Here is a 13687-nt window from a genome sequence, read left to right as displayed (position 1 = left end):
AGGGCCGACTTAAACAAATTATTCAGTTTACTAGTATTAACAATACGCAGTGCGTTCAATGTAAACCAGTTTAACGTTTAATGGGTCTGTGTGTTCTCATGACCCAAGGGTTTTTTATCTTTAAAAGTTTAAAAAAAAGGTTTCTAATTTTGTTTTAAGGTGGCTTTATTTAATCAAGTATCCGCAACGTATGCCAGCGCTGCATTCCTGTCAAGGTGGTGTTCCATTTAATTGCTGTCCCTGAATGTTGCCTTGAATTGAATTCTTCACCTCTTAATTCTATTAATTTCATTTTTCGCTTTAGTTTCTATCTTGCGCTGCCTTTGCCCTTTCCAATGCTGTCAACACACAATAGACAAAAAAAAAAGAGCTGGCAAAAAAGCAACGAAAGGCGACTCTTTCACCTCCTACACAGTACACATATCAATGGGTAATGACTTTCAGAGACTGTGAAATTACTCTTTCTTTTTTTTTTGCAGTTCTCTTTTTGCATTTAGTGCTTCTGCGACCAGACATCTCTTTTGGGGCCTTTTGAAGAAGTACCGAAGAAGAACACCCCGGGTGGAAGCCCCTCAAGTGACCGTTGGTTAACTCAACTCATTTGTTTTCCTTGACAATACGACGTTCGCCGTTTGCCGCCTTTATCGGCCATTCATGCTGGCCATTGGCCATTGGCCATTGGCCATACTAATTGCTCTGCCAGGGGACTTTCGGAATTAGAGCAAACCAATACAGATGGCTGGCCGAACTTAAATAGTCTTGAGCTGGAAAGTGGGTCATTAAAACTCGATACCCCGATGCATTGGGTGGGACTTTGCCATGGCTCCCCCTTGTTCTATCTTTACCTCTCCCTCTCTATATATATGTACCATACAGAACTGGCTTGCTGTCTTGCTGTCTTGCTGGCTCTGCATGGGCGATTATGTTAGCCAAGTGGACACGAGTCAAGGCGCTCGAATTTGCTGGCCAAGCTCTTTCGAAGGCAACTCGATACGCAATGTGTGGACTTGTTGTCGCCTATTATCTCCCCATTATTATAGCCATTGCTCTGCTTGTTAGAAAGATATTAGTGAAAGCCGTTCAATGATAACAGACGAGGTATTATGGACCGAGGTGGCAGAGTTCAATGCATTGGGTCACACCCAGTAAAAGACTTTCCATGCGGCTTACAGTGAAGATATTCGCATTACTGCACAATGGGGTACAGATTAGATCTTTTAAGTAATGGAAAGGGTTTAAGGTTGAAGTATAAGGATATTTAAAAGCTATAGTTTGGATGCCTTAAAGTAACATAGTGAATTTTCAAATATACATATTACAATATTTTGTTAGCATTACACTTATTACCCCAAAGTAAAATAGCATTAAGTATCATTTTGTATTGCCTTATTAATGTTATTATTGAACCATTTCCAGTACTGTTGACACTTTACAGACTTACTTTATATGCAAGGCAAAATAACACGTTAAATTAAAGTCAGCAATTTGCATTGAGTATTATGAGTCAGACTTAACGCTCCAATTTGTGCTAATACACCGGATTCGATTAATTAACAAATTGCACGCCAAATGAACTTACGCACCTCGTTTGGGCTTTCAATTAATTGATTGATGTCGAATCGAAGCCTTTTCTCTCTCTCTCTCTTTTTCTGCTCTTTCCGTCTCCCTCCCTCGCTAAGCACTTGCACACACTTTACACATGCATATATGGTGTGATTATGGGTTTGACTTTGCGAACCATGCTTTTAATTGAACGTTATTTAAATTCGACTGCAATTAGTTTGATATGTTGATTCGTTTCGTTTATTTGAACACTCCGTTGCCGAATCCCGAAATTGAGTTGAAATCGATTTGTAATTGAGCACATTTGAAAACTCGTTTGTTGACCGTATGCGATTTTGTGACAATTTTTCGGTGTTTACATTTCATGCAATCAACCCGGCAATTATCAACCAATTAATTATTCATTTTCACATAATTAGTTACGGTGCTAATGTCCATGAGTATTTGGTGTGTCCTGACTCGATTTTCCTCGCGATTTTACCACAAAGCTCGACCAGCGCCGTTCGACGACTGAACGGTGAAAAGGTCTTAGGCCCAAATAATCAGCAAAGAAAACTTAGAAATTTTTCCCTGTTTTACTATTTGCATTAACCAAACAGCGAGTGAAAATGGACAATAGGCGTATGGTGAATACTGACTGTAAGTTGCATTTGTTTTCTCACTTAGGGGAAAAGCACGTGCTGCTGAGGCGGGAAAAACCGTGTTTATTGGGAGAAAAACAGAAAAGCACTGGCCTATGGGCATTAAATTATGTTAATACCAAGCCTACAAATTGTTGTACAAAATTCAAGTGCGTCTAGAATAATGGTAAACATCAATTTAGGTGTGTATGCTTGGAGGGAAAAAACTAAAAGCATTTGTTTTTTAAATTTTAAAAAAATTCGTTTGTGCTAAAAAAATACACAATATACAGACCTAAAAAATTTCACAAAAAATTAAATGGAGTTTTCATTCTTGAAACTATTTTAAATCAAAAGATTAACTAGAGTTATTTTCCTTAAGCCATGATGGCGAATAAAAGATAAAACCAAAAAAGCAGTTTTACTTAAATTATCCCATATATATATATAATTTTGTTTGCATGCTCCTCTTACAAAGTTTAAAATTGGTTTTATTAAACATTTTCTATACATACTTGATGCCAGAGGTGGAAATATCGAAATGTAATTCATATTCTTTCTGTTCTAATTAGTATGCCTCAAACCAAATGATTTTATTAAATTAGATATTTCGAGGACACACCCTTGTTATATATAGAGCCTGGCTAAAAGCTCTTTAGTTTTTGTGGAAATGCCAAATATATCTCATAAGCACAAACGACCAATTTCGCAGTTTGTGTTTGTGTTGGCGGCAGGCGCCTTGAGCTTTGCATTAAGTAGACTTTACTTTAAAGTTGCATCAACGCCAAGCCAGACAAAGTTTTGCCATCGCTGAAAGCCGAAAGCGGAGCTGGCTAAAGTTAAGCACGACGAAGGCGAACATTCAGGGCGGGGTCGTCATTTTCCCCGGCATTTTCCCAGGCATTTTCCTCAACATATTGTCACAGCTCGCAGCGGGATACGCCAATGACAACGACAACGAAAGCGACAACGACAACGACAAGCACAACGACAACGACAACGACAAGGACAACGCCTGGGTGCCTCAACAGCCTCTACTGCCTCGGTGGCAGAAGTGCCTTTCATGGCTAAAATTCAATTTGCCTTTGATTTATGCATTTTACGTCAGATTTGCTCGCCAGCCCGAAGAGGCTTTCAAACTTAAGGTCTGAAATGATGGCCCCGAGTTGGGCTCCCTCCCAACCGGAAACATCCGCAGAGGTGCATCTAGTTTGGCAGCACCGACGACAGACATTCACAATCACATTCCATTCACTTCCGGTCTTTTGGGTTCGTCTTTGTGTGCATTTGTCGTCCTTTGTGCGCTGTATCAATGACAGTCGTGGCCAAAAATGACTCATACCGCACTGCAAATGCGTTAGCCATGCGGCCAAAAAGGACGAGACTACATCGAAGGTGCAAAAGTGGAGTGGGCACAACCTAAAAGAAACTAATGGACAACAACGTTAAATGTTTGTTAGCATCGGAGTTAGAAATTAGCAAGCCATTAGTAAGTTTAAATGTTGTTTACCAGGAGTTTATCGGACATCTCTCACACTGTTGACTTAAAAGATGTGCTGAAAATCGTTCCTAATCCAAGATTTTGTAGATTTTTAGTGATAAAGATCAGTGAGTCACTCTCATGCTTATAAAGGCACGCTTTCGAAATCCGCTTTAAGAAATAGTAAATCAGATAGAATTTATATAATTGGAACATTTACACAGTTTATTTTATTCACTCCTAATCTTATATATTTTTTCATAATTATAATAAAGTTTGTATTCGAAAGCGACCACATTTTTATTTGTTGCTCATAATAGTATTTTTTATCAATTTACTAGAATCAGTATGAAGGGAGTTAGAAAAATCCAGCTTGGGGCTGCTTTAAAGCCACAATCAGATAGGGATTGGATAGTGGCCACAATCCAATCCTTGTAGTGTAGAAAGTTCAAGAACTGCATAGCCTTGCCGCCGGCGCAGCCCAAGTGCCCGGCTATGATGCCAAATAGAGCGCCGTTGCAAATCAGTGGTCCGCCCATGTCGCCGACACAAGTGCTACCCTCGGCCTTGGGCTCCACACATACATTCAGTTCTGGCGAAAAGGAACCCAAAATCTCTTTGCAAAACGAGGGCGGCCTCAGAACAACGTCCAGATAAAGGAGTTCATCCGCATAAGGACCGTGCTGGGAATTAGACCTGTTGTTATAAAATAGAGGTTATACGGGGTACAGGGTATTGTCTAACCTGATATATCTGACCCCAGCCGATAGTGACGCAAGCATCGCCATAGGTCACATTGGCCACTTTGCGCAAAATAATGGGTAGAACATTATGGTTGGCGCTGTGCAGGCGTTCCGAGAGTCTCAGGATCGCCAGGTCGTTCTTTTTGAAGCGCATGTATTCCGGATGGACCACCAGGCGATCCACACTTCTGGTGTCGATTTCCTCATACGTGGCCAGTCTTCTAATGTTCCCGAGCACCACCCGAAGGCCCCGTGGATTCATCGAGGATTTGTACCGGCTACGGGGATATGACTAGGTTAATGGATGTATTATCACGAAGGACTAATGGCACTTACTCCGTTATACAGTGGGCAGCAGTTAGGACAGCTCGACTGCTCACCATGACGCCGCTGCAGAAGTGATTGTCTCCCCGGTGGCGGACATAGTTCTGGGTGCGAATGGAGACCACGTGTCGGGACAACCGGTGGCTCTTCGGCCTGTAGCCGCCCGATATCAACATCTCAAAGGACTCGTCACTAATATCGCTGATCACACCACGCTCAGCCTCGACCAGCGAACAGCATGAGATAAGTCCCATGAAAACAATCACGATTTCCATTTGAAAATTCCAAATCAAATACTTGAAGGCTATTTAAATGAATAGGTATTTTTATGTATGGTGTGAACTTTAAATAAAGGGGGGATTACAGAAATCACTAGGGCTTATAAAGGTCACCAAAACGTAGGCAAAAAGAAATTGAAATGTTGTCTTTCGTAAAAAATCTTTTATAAATGATTTATTTGGAATTTCTGAAGCACCCTCTAATAAAACACTTCTGATATGCTGTTTGATGGTTTGCCGACAAGTACCCCCATAAAAAGAATTATAATTCATTGCTTAAACGGCTTCCGATAATAATCAAGAACCTTGACAGCCAACTCGAACCTGCCCCAGATTAATATATAAAAATCCAAATCAAGTTGGTCATTATATGGTAAATTCAAGTTAACGTGGTTGATAAGGTAATCTTTCAAGTTGTTGTTATCAATTTACTAGTAGGCTTGTAGGTAACAAACAATAAGTCTAACCATTTCATAAATTGTATAAATGTTAAATTGTTTTAAAATAGGTGTGCCATTTCTTAGAGAACTAAATAAAAAAGGTTTTTTCTTATTGATAAAGTGTTTTTAGTCGTAAGTAGTAATTATAGTAAACATTTATTGCTAAGCCTTATCAGTAGCAATCAATCATTAAGCTTTCTGCCTTATCAGAAGGAAGTGAAGATATTGTTTCAGATTCTTTAATAACTTCTGGCTTATTGGATCCCTCATCGTTTAAACGCATTTAAAGATTTTTTAAAAACTACGATATCAAGTTTTTGTGTGTATTCTAAAATATAAATAAAAAAAAAAACTGTATATACCCCTTAAAACCTTTTTCCGATTAAACCCACAATACTCACTCGCCCATAGGACCACACTGCCATATTATAATGCACATCGGACGGACGTCAAGGGCCATTTTGAGGCAGCCAACCGCAACAGCAATAACAGGGCCATAAAGTAAACACTTGCCTTTTTGCCATGATGCGCTCCAGAATTTCTGTGGCGAGGCAAATATTTAGCAGCTGACACTCGTTGTGAGTGGCAGTTGAGGCGCTTTAGGCGGATGGGTATAATGCAATTTTGCAGACCGCCCCGCCCCACCACCCGCTACAAATTAAATTCAAATTGTGAACGCATGCAAATTTAATGAAAAGCCAGCGGCAAAGCGGCAACAACAAAGTCGCCGATGGCCAAAAGCAAAGGCGGGGAACCGAGAACCGAGAACCGAGACCAGAAACCAAAACCGAACAACATGGGACAGGCGCAATAACCAAAATTAAAGCCGCACTAATGAGCAGAGACAATCCCGAAAGAGTAGCGCAAATGTGCCAACTGCCGGTTGGCCAAAAAGTGGGCGGCATGACCGCACTGGGTGTGACAGCCCCCCAAAACCGCTGGCATTGTGGCCACTGGATGTGGATGTGGATGTTCACATGAATGTGACTGCGACTGTGACTGTAAATGTGAATGCGGATGCAAATGCAGCTGGCTGCTGTGTGCTGGCCAAGTGATTTTGGCCAAAGTTAAAGTGGTTTTGGCACCAGTTGCAACAAAATGTGCCGGAAGTCACGTTCCCACTCGTGCTGCCAAATGAACTGGTCCGTGCCCAAGACGAGTCCGGGAGTAGAGCTTTAATCATGAGCTAGTTATGGTCTCATTAAGCCGGCGACGACGGCCTTCGATGGGTCAGCTCGGTCACGGGCATGAAGCCGGAGTCGCCGAGGCAGCGCAAGGTCACATAGCCCGAGGGCCACACAGTTAGCCAGGTGATGGAGCCGTGGTTCAGGTTGAGCCGCGTCCAGGCAGCCGGCGGCAGTTGCAGGGCCCGCAGGATCAGATAGCGGATCACATTCGAGTGGCCCACGATGAGCAGATAGGAGTCGTGCTCCTGCTCCGGACTGGCCCTGAAGAAGTACCGCCTGAAGGCGGCCTCGATCCGCGGGCCATCGCGCCGGTAGGCCAGCTCCAGGCTGCGGGCACTCCTCTTGGCGGGCGGATCGCCCGGATGGGGAGTGCCCTCGGGCAGCAAGGTGCAGCGCTTCATCTTCAGGGGATCGAGGTTGAGCTGCTTCAGGATGATCATGGCCGTCTCCTCGGCCCGCGGCATTGTGGAGGCCACCACATGGTCCCAGCTCAGGTCCATTTCCCGCAACCTTTGGCCCGTCCTCTCCGCCTGCCGACGACCCAGCTCCGTGAGGTGGCTTCCGTTCAGGGTCTTCGTGTACTCGCCATGTCGCACCAGGATAATGTGTCGCAGGGCCGACGACTCCGCGCCATTCGACACCTTTTGCAGCTGCGGCTTGCGGAGATCCCAATGATGCAGCCAGGCGCCACTCAACTCCCTCTTAGCCTCTCCTTCCTCTCCACTCGGAAAAATCGAGGACTTCTGGCCATCCAGCAGCCGAAGGGTCAAGTAGGTGATCAATGAGCCGCAGCTCATGGCGCCCACAGAACGCCAAAGAGCAGAATATCTCATGGCAGTTTGTTTGAATAAGAAGTGTATTTTCGAAATATTTTAAAACCTAACTTTAAACTTCAAAATATAAAAATGACACTTTAAACTTCAAAATATAAAAATGACACTTCCAGCTTCTCTTGTCTCTATAGTTTCCCAATAAATAAGACTACCCATCTTAACTTATTCAGCACATTTAATAGCCTATTCACATCTCAGTCATCCAAACTCTTAAATAACCAGCCAATTATGTTTTCAACTCCATTGCAATGGCAATCAACTTTGACTCTTCAGTGGGTTTTGTCGCACTTTTAAAAGTTTATTCAGATTTGAGTTCCCCTTCTTGATTAGCATTCAAGACAAAGAAGATGGGGCTTTGAAAGAGTTGGAAAAGTGGACTCTTGAAAGGTTTTGGCCGGCCAAGTTTTGTGTCAAAGTTGTTTTACCCTCGGCAGGATACTCGAGAACAACTTTTGAGCGGCAAACTTTACGCCCATCCACAATCAGGCGGCGAAAAACCGAATAAGTTAGCCAGGTGATGCCATGGAAAACTGTCAACTGTGAACTGCGAACTGTGAACTCTGAACCTATTCGAAGGGGAAATCTCCTGCAAATGAGTGCCTTTTTGCCTACCCATTTTAATTCTCAGGCCATTTAATTTCTGCCAGTCAGCCAGAAAAGGGCAACCGGCATATCATTCGCTGAATAACTTTGTCCAAGTTTTTGCTTCATTTAAATGTGGGGACCACCGGGATATCCACAAGTGGCTGACCATGGCTGCCAGTCCCCCAGTCTGTTGGCCGTCGGATTTGGCCTAATGAAGTTGACTGAAACTTTTGACGTGCCACCACCACCGCCACCATCATCACCACTAAAGGCGGACGTCCAGAAGTTGAGAAGTTGTCGGAGGTTCAACCCCATCGATTGGTGACCGCATGGAATTGAAATTAAGCAAGTTTCCTGAACAGATCAGACTAATGCCGGTTTATCTGTTCGCAAAAGTGGATTTTGTGGTAAAAAGAGCTTGACGGCTTTGGCTAGTATTTCACCCTGACACATTATTAAGCCAAGGATACAGAGAAAAGTAAAATGCTTGTTAAAATAAATACAAAAATTTTAGGTTTTATTGCTCGATGTTATCAAATGTTACTAAATAACAAATTAAAAAAATTAAATAAAATCTTAAGTTTTTTTTAAAATTGCTTTAAAGGGTGTCATAATATATTCAAAGGGCTTTCACTTTTAAAACTTATTGTTGCATTTTTCAAACACAAGAAGTTTCTAGTGGCATACTTTCACACACATTTTCAACTATTTTCCTAACTCTTGTGATTTCTGTGACATTCCCACTAGATTTTTGATTAAAAAAAATTATTGTTGTTATTTTTAAATGTAATTTAGATACAAACAATGTGAAATAAAAAAAAAAACTTTCCTTTTCGCTGCTTTTTTTTTGTAGTTTTCCCACGTCAAATAGTAAAGTTCATATTTATTTACCACTATTGCATATATAATTCTATAGTACGTTGAATAAATTGCATATTTTTATTGAGCTGCCGTTTTTCCTGTGCACTCACACTCACCTGAGCTTGTCCTTGCACCCACACACATATTCATTCAGCTACTTTTGTGGGGCTCTCGGAATAAGCCACTTGAAGTAACCATAAAACAGGTCTCGCATTGTGCGGCCTAGAAACGTGGGGATTACTCTTACAAGGTGTTTGAATAAGTATGTGTGTGAAAGGCGGTGCAATGGTAATGGTGGGTGTGAATGCCAGACAAGTCAATTTAAAGTTGTAATTCATATCCTGGCAACTTCCATGAAATGCATTGAAAAACTCCTCGAAGAAAGGCTTATAGCTGGCAATTTAATTTAAAAAACGAAAGTTATGATAAACGGGAAATGGGGTTGATTAAATACTACCTTTGTTCATTTTGGACTGAGTTTTGAGTTCAAATCCTATAAACTTTATAATATGGAAGTTGCAATGACTTTTAAGGTGTATTAATACTATAACCTTAATATTAAATATATGTATTTTAAACTTCCTTCCTTTGCCTGGACCCTTTTTCCCTTAATTAATTGCCATCCGTTTCAGAGAAGAAATAATTTGCCGTCACATGCAAGAATTGTGCAAAAGCCATCTCCATAATCACTGCAGAGCTAGAGCCTGTAGTTCTGTGTAGTTTATGTTTTCAATTTCATCAGCATTAAACTAAAACGAGGACGAGAAAAGCTATTAACTTGATAATCCCAAGCCATCTGTATCTGCTTTTCGGTGAGTGCGGGCAACTGGGGCAGCTGACACCATTTCCTTCTTGAATTTGCAAACAAATTTACACGAATTTGATTATTATTATGATGGCAATTTGCAAAAATGTCATCCTTCAAGCAAGAAAAGGAACGAGCGAGCGGAAATTTCTCATTGCGCAAAGTGGGGCATCCCCATCGCCATCGCCATCGCCATTGCCATCGCCATTGCCTCTGCCATTTCCATACAGGGTGACCAGTCGAGGAGAGTGGAGTCCCATCCTTTGGCCATAAGGGCAAATGGTGGCCACCCACTGCGGCTGGAATCGGAATCCTTGGGCGTAGTCCTTGGCGGCAATTGTCCCGTGCAACGTGGAGTGGACTCGCACAATTCCCTTACATTCAGCACTGCTCCGTCTTATCGCGGTCACCCATAATTATGGTGTTCGTCTTGGCTGGAAGCTCTTGGCCTTTTCTGCCTTTACCGCCAAGTCGCAACGCATCCTGCTGCAGGATGTTCAATTTTCGCTTGCCTTTCATGTTGCCCCGCCATTTTGATTTCCTTATTTGGATTTTTCCTTTCGTTTTGCATTACTTTAAGTGGCCGCGACCCAGTGCCACGCCCACGCTTTCCATTTTGTCAGCTAGCAAATTATCTTGTGGCAAAATCAAAAGTTTTCCTGGGGAAATTGTGTCAAGGCCGCAAAACGCTCGCAGGCGGATCCGAGAAATTATTGCGGAAACGGATAGCAAAGCCGCAAACATTGTTTAACTTTCATTGCCGCTTGCTGGTGTTCGTGTTTTTGTGATCAAATATAATTACACACACAAAGCAACAGCAGGGAAACAAAAACAAATACAACAAATACAAATTGCCAATGAAAGGCAAGTTTCCCATTGCGGCTCGACCTTGTGACTCTTTTGCGAAAGGATAAGCACTCTAGGGGTTCGCAAACTTTTCAGCGGGCACATAAATATTTAATTTCACAATTTTCCAGCTTGCACGCACAAAGCAAATGGGATTATTTTTAAATATTTAATGGGTACAGGCGATACGTATTGTGTTCGAATAAATTCAATTAATCGAGTCTTGTTAAATGTTTTGTGAGGTTCTTAAATACAGTATTAAGTGAATACTCTTCATGTTCATTATAACTTATTTCAAAGATCTGGACTTCAACTAAATTAAATTTAATGTATTTTCCTTAGTTTTTAAATAATTGAACACTAATCTTAAGACATAAAATGTTATTTATAAAAAGGAAACATTGTTAGGGCCTTTGAAAGAATCCTTTGATATTTACTTTAGACACTCACTTTAATTATAATTCAATTCCTACTAATGTATACAATTTAAATATTTGTATTTAATTTATATTGAAAAATAATAGCCTTTTAATGTAAATTTAAATGAAAAAGGAGTACCATTTAGTTCACAGTTTTCAATTCGAAATGGCATCTTTAAGACCCTTAGCAGTGCAATAAATCCCAGAATCGTATAATTCAGGGGCGATGCAATTTGAAGTGAAAACGGCTTGCAGTTGCAGTCGCTAAAAAATTTAGAAAACAGAAAATGGAAACGGAATGCGGAAACAACAGAATTGTGCAGGGGAGCTTAAAATATGGCTAGCCCAACGCACACATCGGCAAACATATGGTACACGCAATAGCTCATACGCCATGTTGGTCCCTTTGTTGACTGCCATCGTTTGTTTACGGTTTAGTGGATTAATGTTTGAGAGAAAAATACAAATGGAAAAAAAAACAGCGAACAGAAAACAAGCCAAATAAAAGTCAGCTCGAGGAGCTGTATAAGGTATGGTAGAAAAAGGCAATGTCTGGCAATTTGTTGGCTCTTTTGAAGTTAAACAAATCTGCATAAGGTGGGGCCAAAAGCCGTTACAATTTATGGCCCAAGCCAGGGGCTAAAAACGATCCCGGACTTAGCTCTATATTTGCTTACTTTCGATGTGCTCCCCATAAATTTTATATTTGTGCTAGCCTGCTGCATTTGCAGTTGGCTTGTTGTTCATTTCTAATTTGATTGCTTTGTCCCGCTTTGGACTGTTGAGTTTCTAATGGAAATCTAATTATATTGCCCTTTAAACTTATTGCATTCACTGCACTCCAATTTTCGTCTTCGATTTGTGACTGAGTTGCTATTAAAAACGCATTTTGCTCCCCCGTTTTGATTAGTCAAAAAGCCACAAACGAGAAACTTGCTCATTTCATAATTTTTGGTTTTTCGACCAAACTTTTATGCAATTACATTTGTGGGCACTCTCAACTGCCTTTTGCGGAAAACCACTCGAAAGAAATAAATATTACTTAAATGAGACAAACTTTGGAATGGAAGTAAGGGCTGCCCATTGGAGGGGCCATAAAATTAAAATGCATGAATATATATGTGACTCGGTTGTCCGGCAGATCAAAAGCTTTCTGCCTCAGCTGCATTTTCGGGTCAAAACTATCTAACGTTACAACAATCGCCCCCAAAATCGCAATAAATATCCATATTTAACTATAATAATTCATATATACTGCCGCCTAAATCAAACTAACAAAGGGCAAAAAATACACGCACACGTTTATGTTCTGGCAATTGAACAATTCTTTGGTTGAATTCCTCATATGGTTATGGTTGTGGAATGTTCCATACTACATGTATAGAACAATGCCAACGACTGGGGACTCACGGATGAATTGGTATGGAGTGCATATTGGGCTGGCCTTTGTGTTGGTTCTTGATCGAACACCAGATAGAATAGAAAACTTAATTTATTTATGGAATATGTGGAATATAAAAAATAAATACAATGAATGTTCTCTTTTATCAATAAAAGGAAAGTTTTTAATTTTTTTGAAGCCATTTTATTGGTTTTTAAGGCAAGGCAATTGCTGATAAATGAAATTGTTAATATTTGTTGTGTAAAAATATTTTTAAATTTAAGTAACATTTTAAACAAAATGAATTAGACTCAATAGCATTTTAAGAAGTATAAATAATACATCTTCAAGTTGTCAGCTCCTTAATGGCAGAGATTTAAATCATTATTACTTCTGTTTTAATAGCCCGAACTGAAAGTTCATGCGAAAACCAATACACTTCGACAGTATCCATACCCTTCAATAACGGTGGTGACCGAAAGTCATGGCAACTTTTTAAGCCGAACACATATACTCGCACAACTGCGGATGCAGTAAAGTTACAATGCATTTGAATAAGTATGTTCGAGAAAGTTCAGAATTACGGACAGATAAGCAACGTAATCCTTGCAACAAGGACTCGCGTGTGTGTGTGTGATCTGGAGTGTTTTATTCTCGATTGAAGCATGTCGATTTAAGATCTTGCGCCTGACTGCACTGCATTGATTTAAAGGTTGTTTTCCCCGAGATTAAATGCTAAGAGCATTTCAGTTCACCTCATAAATATTGTGAGGAAGCTATTTAAGTTGGAGTGCAAGTGTTTACATTGCGAATGAAAGTCAAGGAAAGGCAACCAACTTGCAGCGTGATGTAATTGCATTTTACGACAATTAAAAGTCACAAAAGTTTGGCTTAGTCAGTTGAAAATATAGAAATCTAGTCCGCGTCGCCATGCCGACGACCTGCAGGTCCTGCTCCAGGCTTTCGGCCATGTCCTTTTAGCCAGCCATCCAGCCAGCCAACCAACCAAGTTGGAGTTGTGCAATGTCAGCTCCGCCATTTAGCCTTGTCACATTATTTTGCTTATCCCCACTGCTCCAGAATTGTTCCCTTGGCTCTGGGCACTTGGCCTGCTAACTGCTGAATGTTTGGGGCTCTTCTGCTCCATCTGATTCCGGGTCTCGGCTCCGCTTTTGGCCCTAATTGTTGGTGTAATCTGCCCTGCTGACGGCGGCTTGGTGGCGAACATCCGCTTTTCATTCATTCATGGTTATCCATTTCCCCTGCCGCCTCAAAGTCACATTTTCGCACGCTCGCCCGCCCCGCCCACCGCCCACCAGCGT

The 13687-nt window shown here is 41.2% G+C and overlaps 2 protein-coding genes and 1 long non-coding RNA gene across 4 annotated transcripts in view; 1 reads left to right on the top strand and 2 right to left on the bottom strand.

The window, feature by feature from the left end:
- The window catches only part of LOC128254378 (uncharacterized), a 43779-nt gene that overhangs the window by 14633 nt on the left and 15459 nt on the right, over window positions 1-13687 (top strand). The gene's annotated exons all lie outside the window — the stretch shown is intronic.
- LOC128254373 (chymotrypsin-2) lies at window positions 3971-5077 on the bottom strand. The gene is made up of 3 exons (XM_052983440.1): window positions 4743-5077; window positions 4408-4684; window positions 3971-4346 (listed from the first exon to the last, which is right to left on the bottom strand). Exons 1-3 carry the CDS (start codon window positions 5003-5005, stop codon window positions 3993-3995), a joined length of 894 nt encoding a protein of 297 aa, XP_052839400.1. The 5' UTR covers window positions 5006-5077; the 3' UTR covers window positions 3971-3992.
- On the bottom strand, window positions 6148-7543 carry LOC128254374 (serine/threonine-protein phosphatase Pgam5, mitochondrial). The gene has a single exon (XM_052983441.1). It carries the CDS (start codon window positions 7466-7468, stop codon window positions 6650-6652), a length of 819 nt encoding a protein of 272 aa, XP_052839401.1. The 5' UTR covers window positions 7469-7543; the 3' UTR covers window positions 6148-6649.

This window comes from Drosophila gunungcola, assembly GCF_025200985.1.
Source record: "Drosophila gunungcola strain Sukarami chromosome 2R unlocalized genomic scaffold, Dgunungcola_SK_2 000004F, whole genome shotgun sequence".
Classification (NCBI taxonomy): Eukaryota; Metazoa; Arthropoda; class Insecta; order Diptera; family Drosophilidae; genus Drosophila; species Drosophila gunungcola.
Note: the sequence above shows the minus strand (reverse complement) of the source record. Positions and strands in the feature narration are given on the sequence as shown.

Bases quoted from the DNA above. Each gene is read 5' to 3' on its own strand.
- LOC128254374 (XM_052983441.1), bottom strand. From the start codon at position 7,468: ATGAGATATTCTGCTCTTTGGCGTTCTGTGGGCGCCATGAGCTGCGGC.
- LOC128254373 (XM_052983440.1), bottom strand. From the start codon at position 5,005: ATGGAAATCGTGATTGTTTTCATGGGACTTATCTCATGCTGTTCGCTG. The intron at 4,685-4,742 runs GTAAGTGCCATT...ATATCCCCGTAG, and splicing joins GCTGCCCACTGTATAACGGA to CCGGTACAAATCCTCGATGA. The intron at 4,347-4,407 runs GTTAGACAATAC...TCTAATTCCCAG, and splicing joins GCTGGGGTCAGATATATCAG to CACGGTCCTTATGCGGATGA.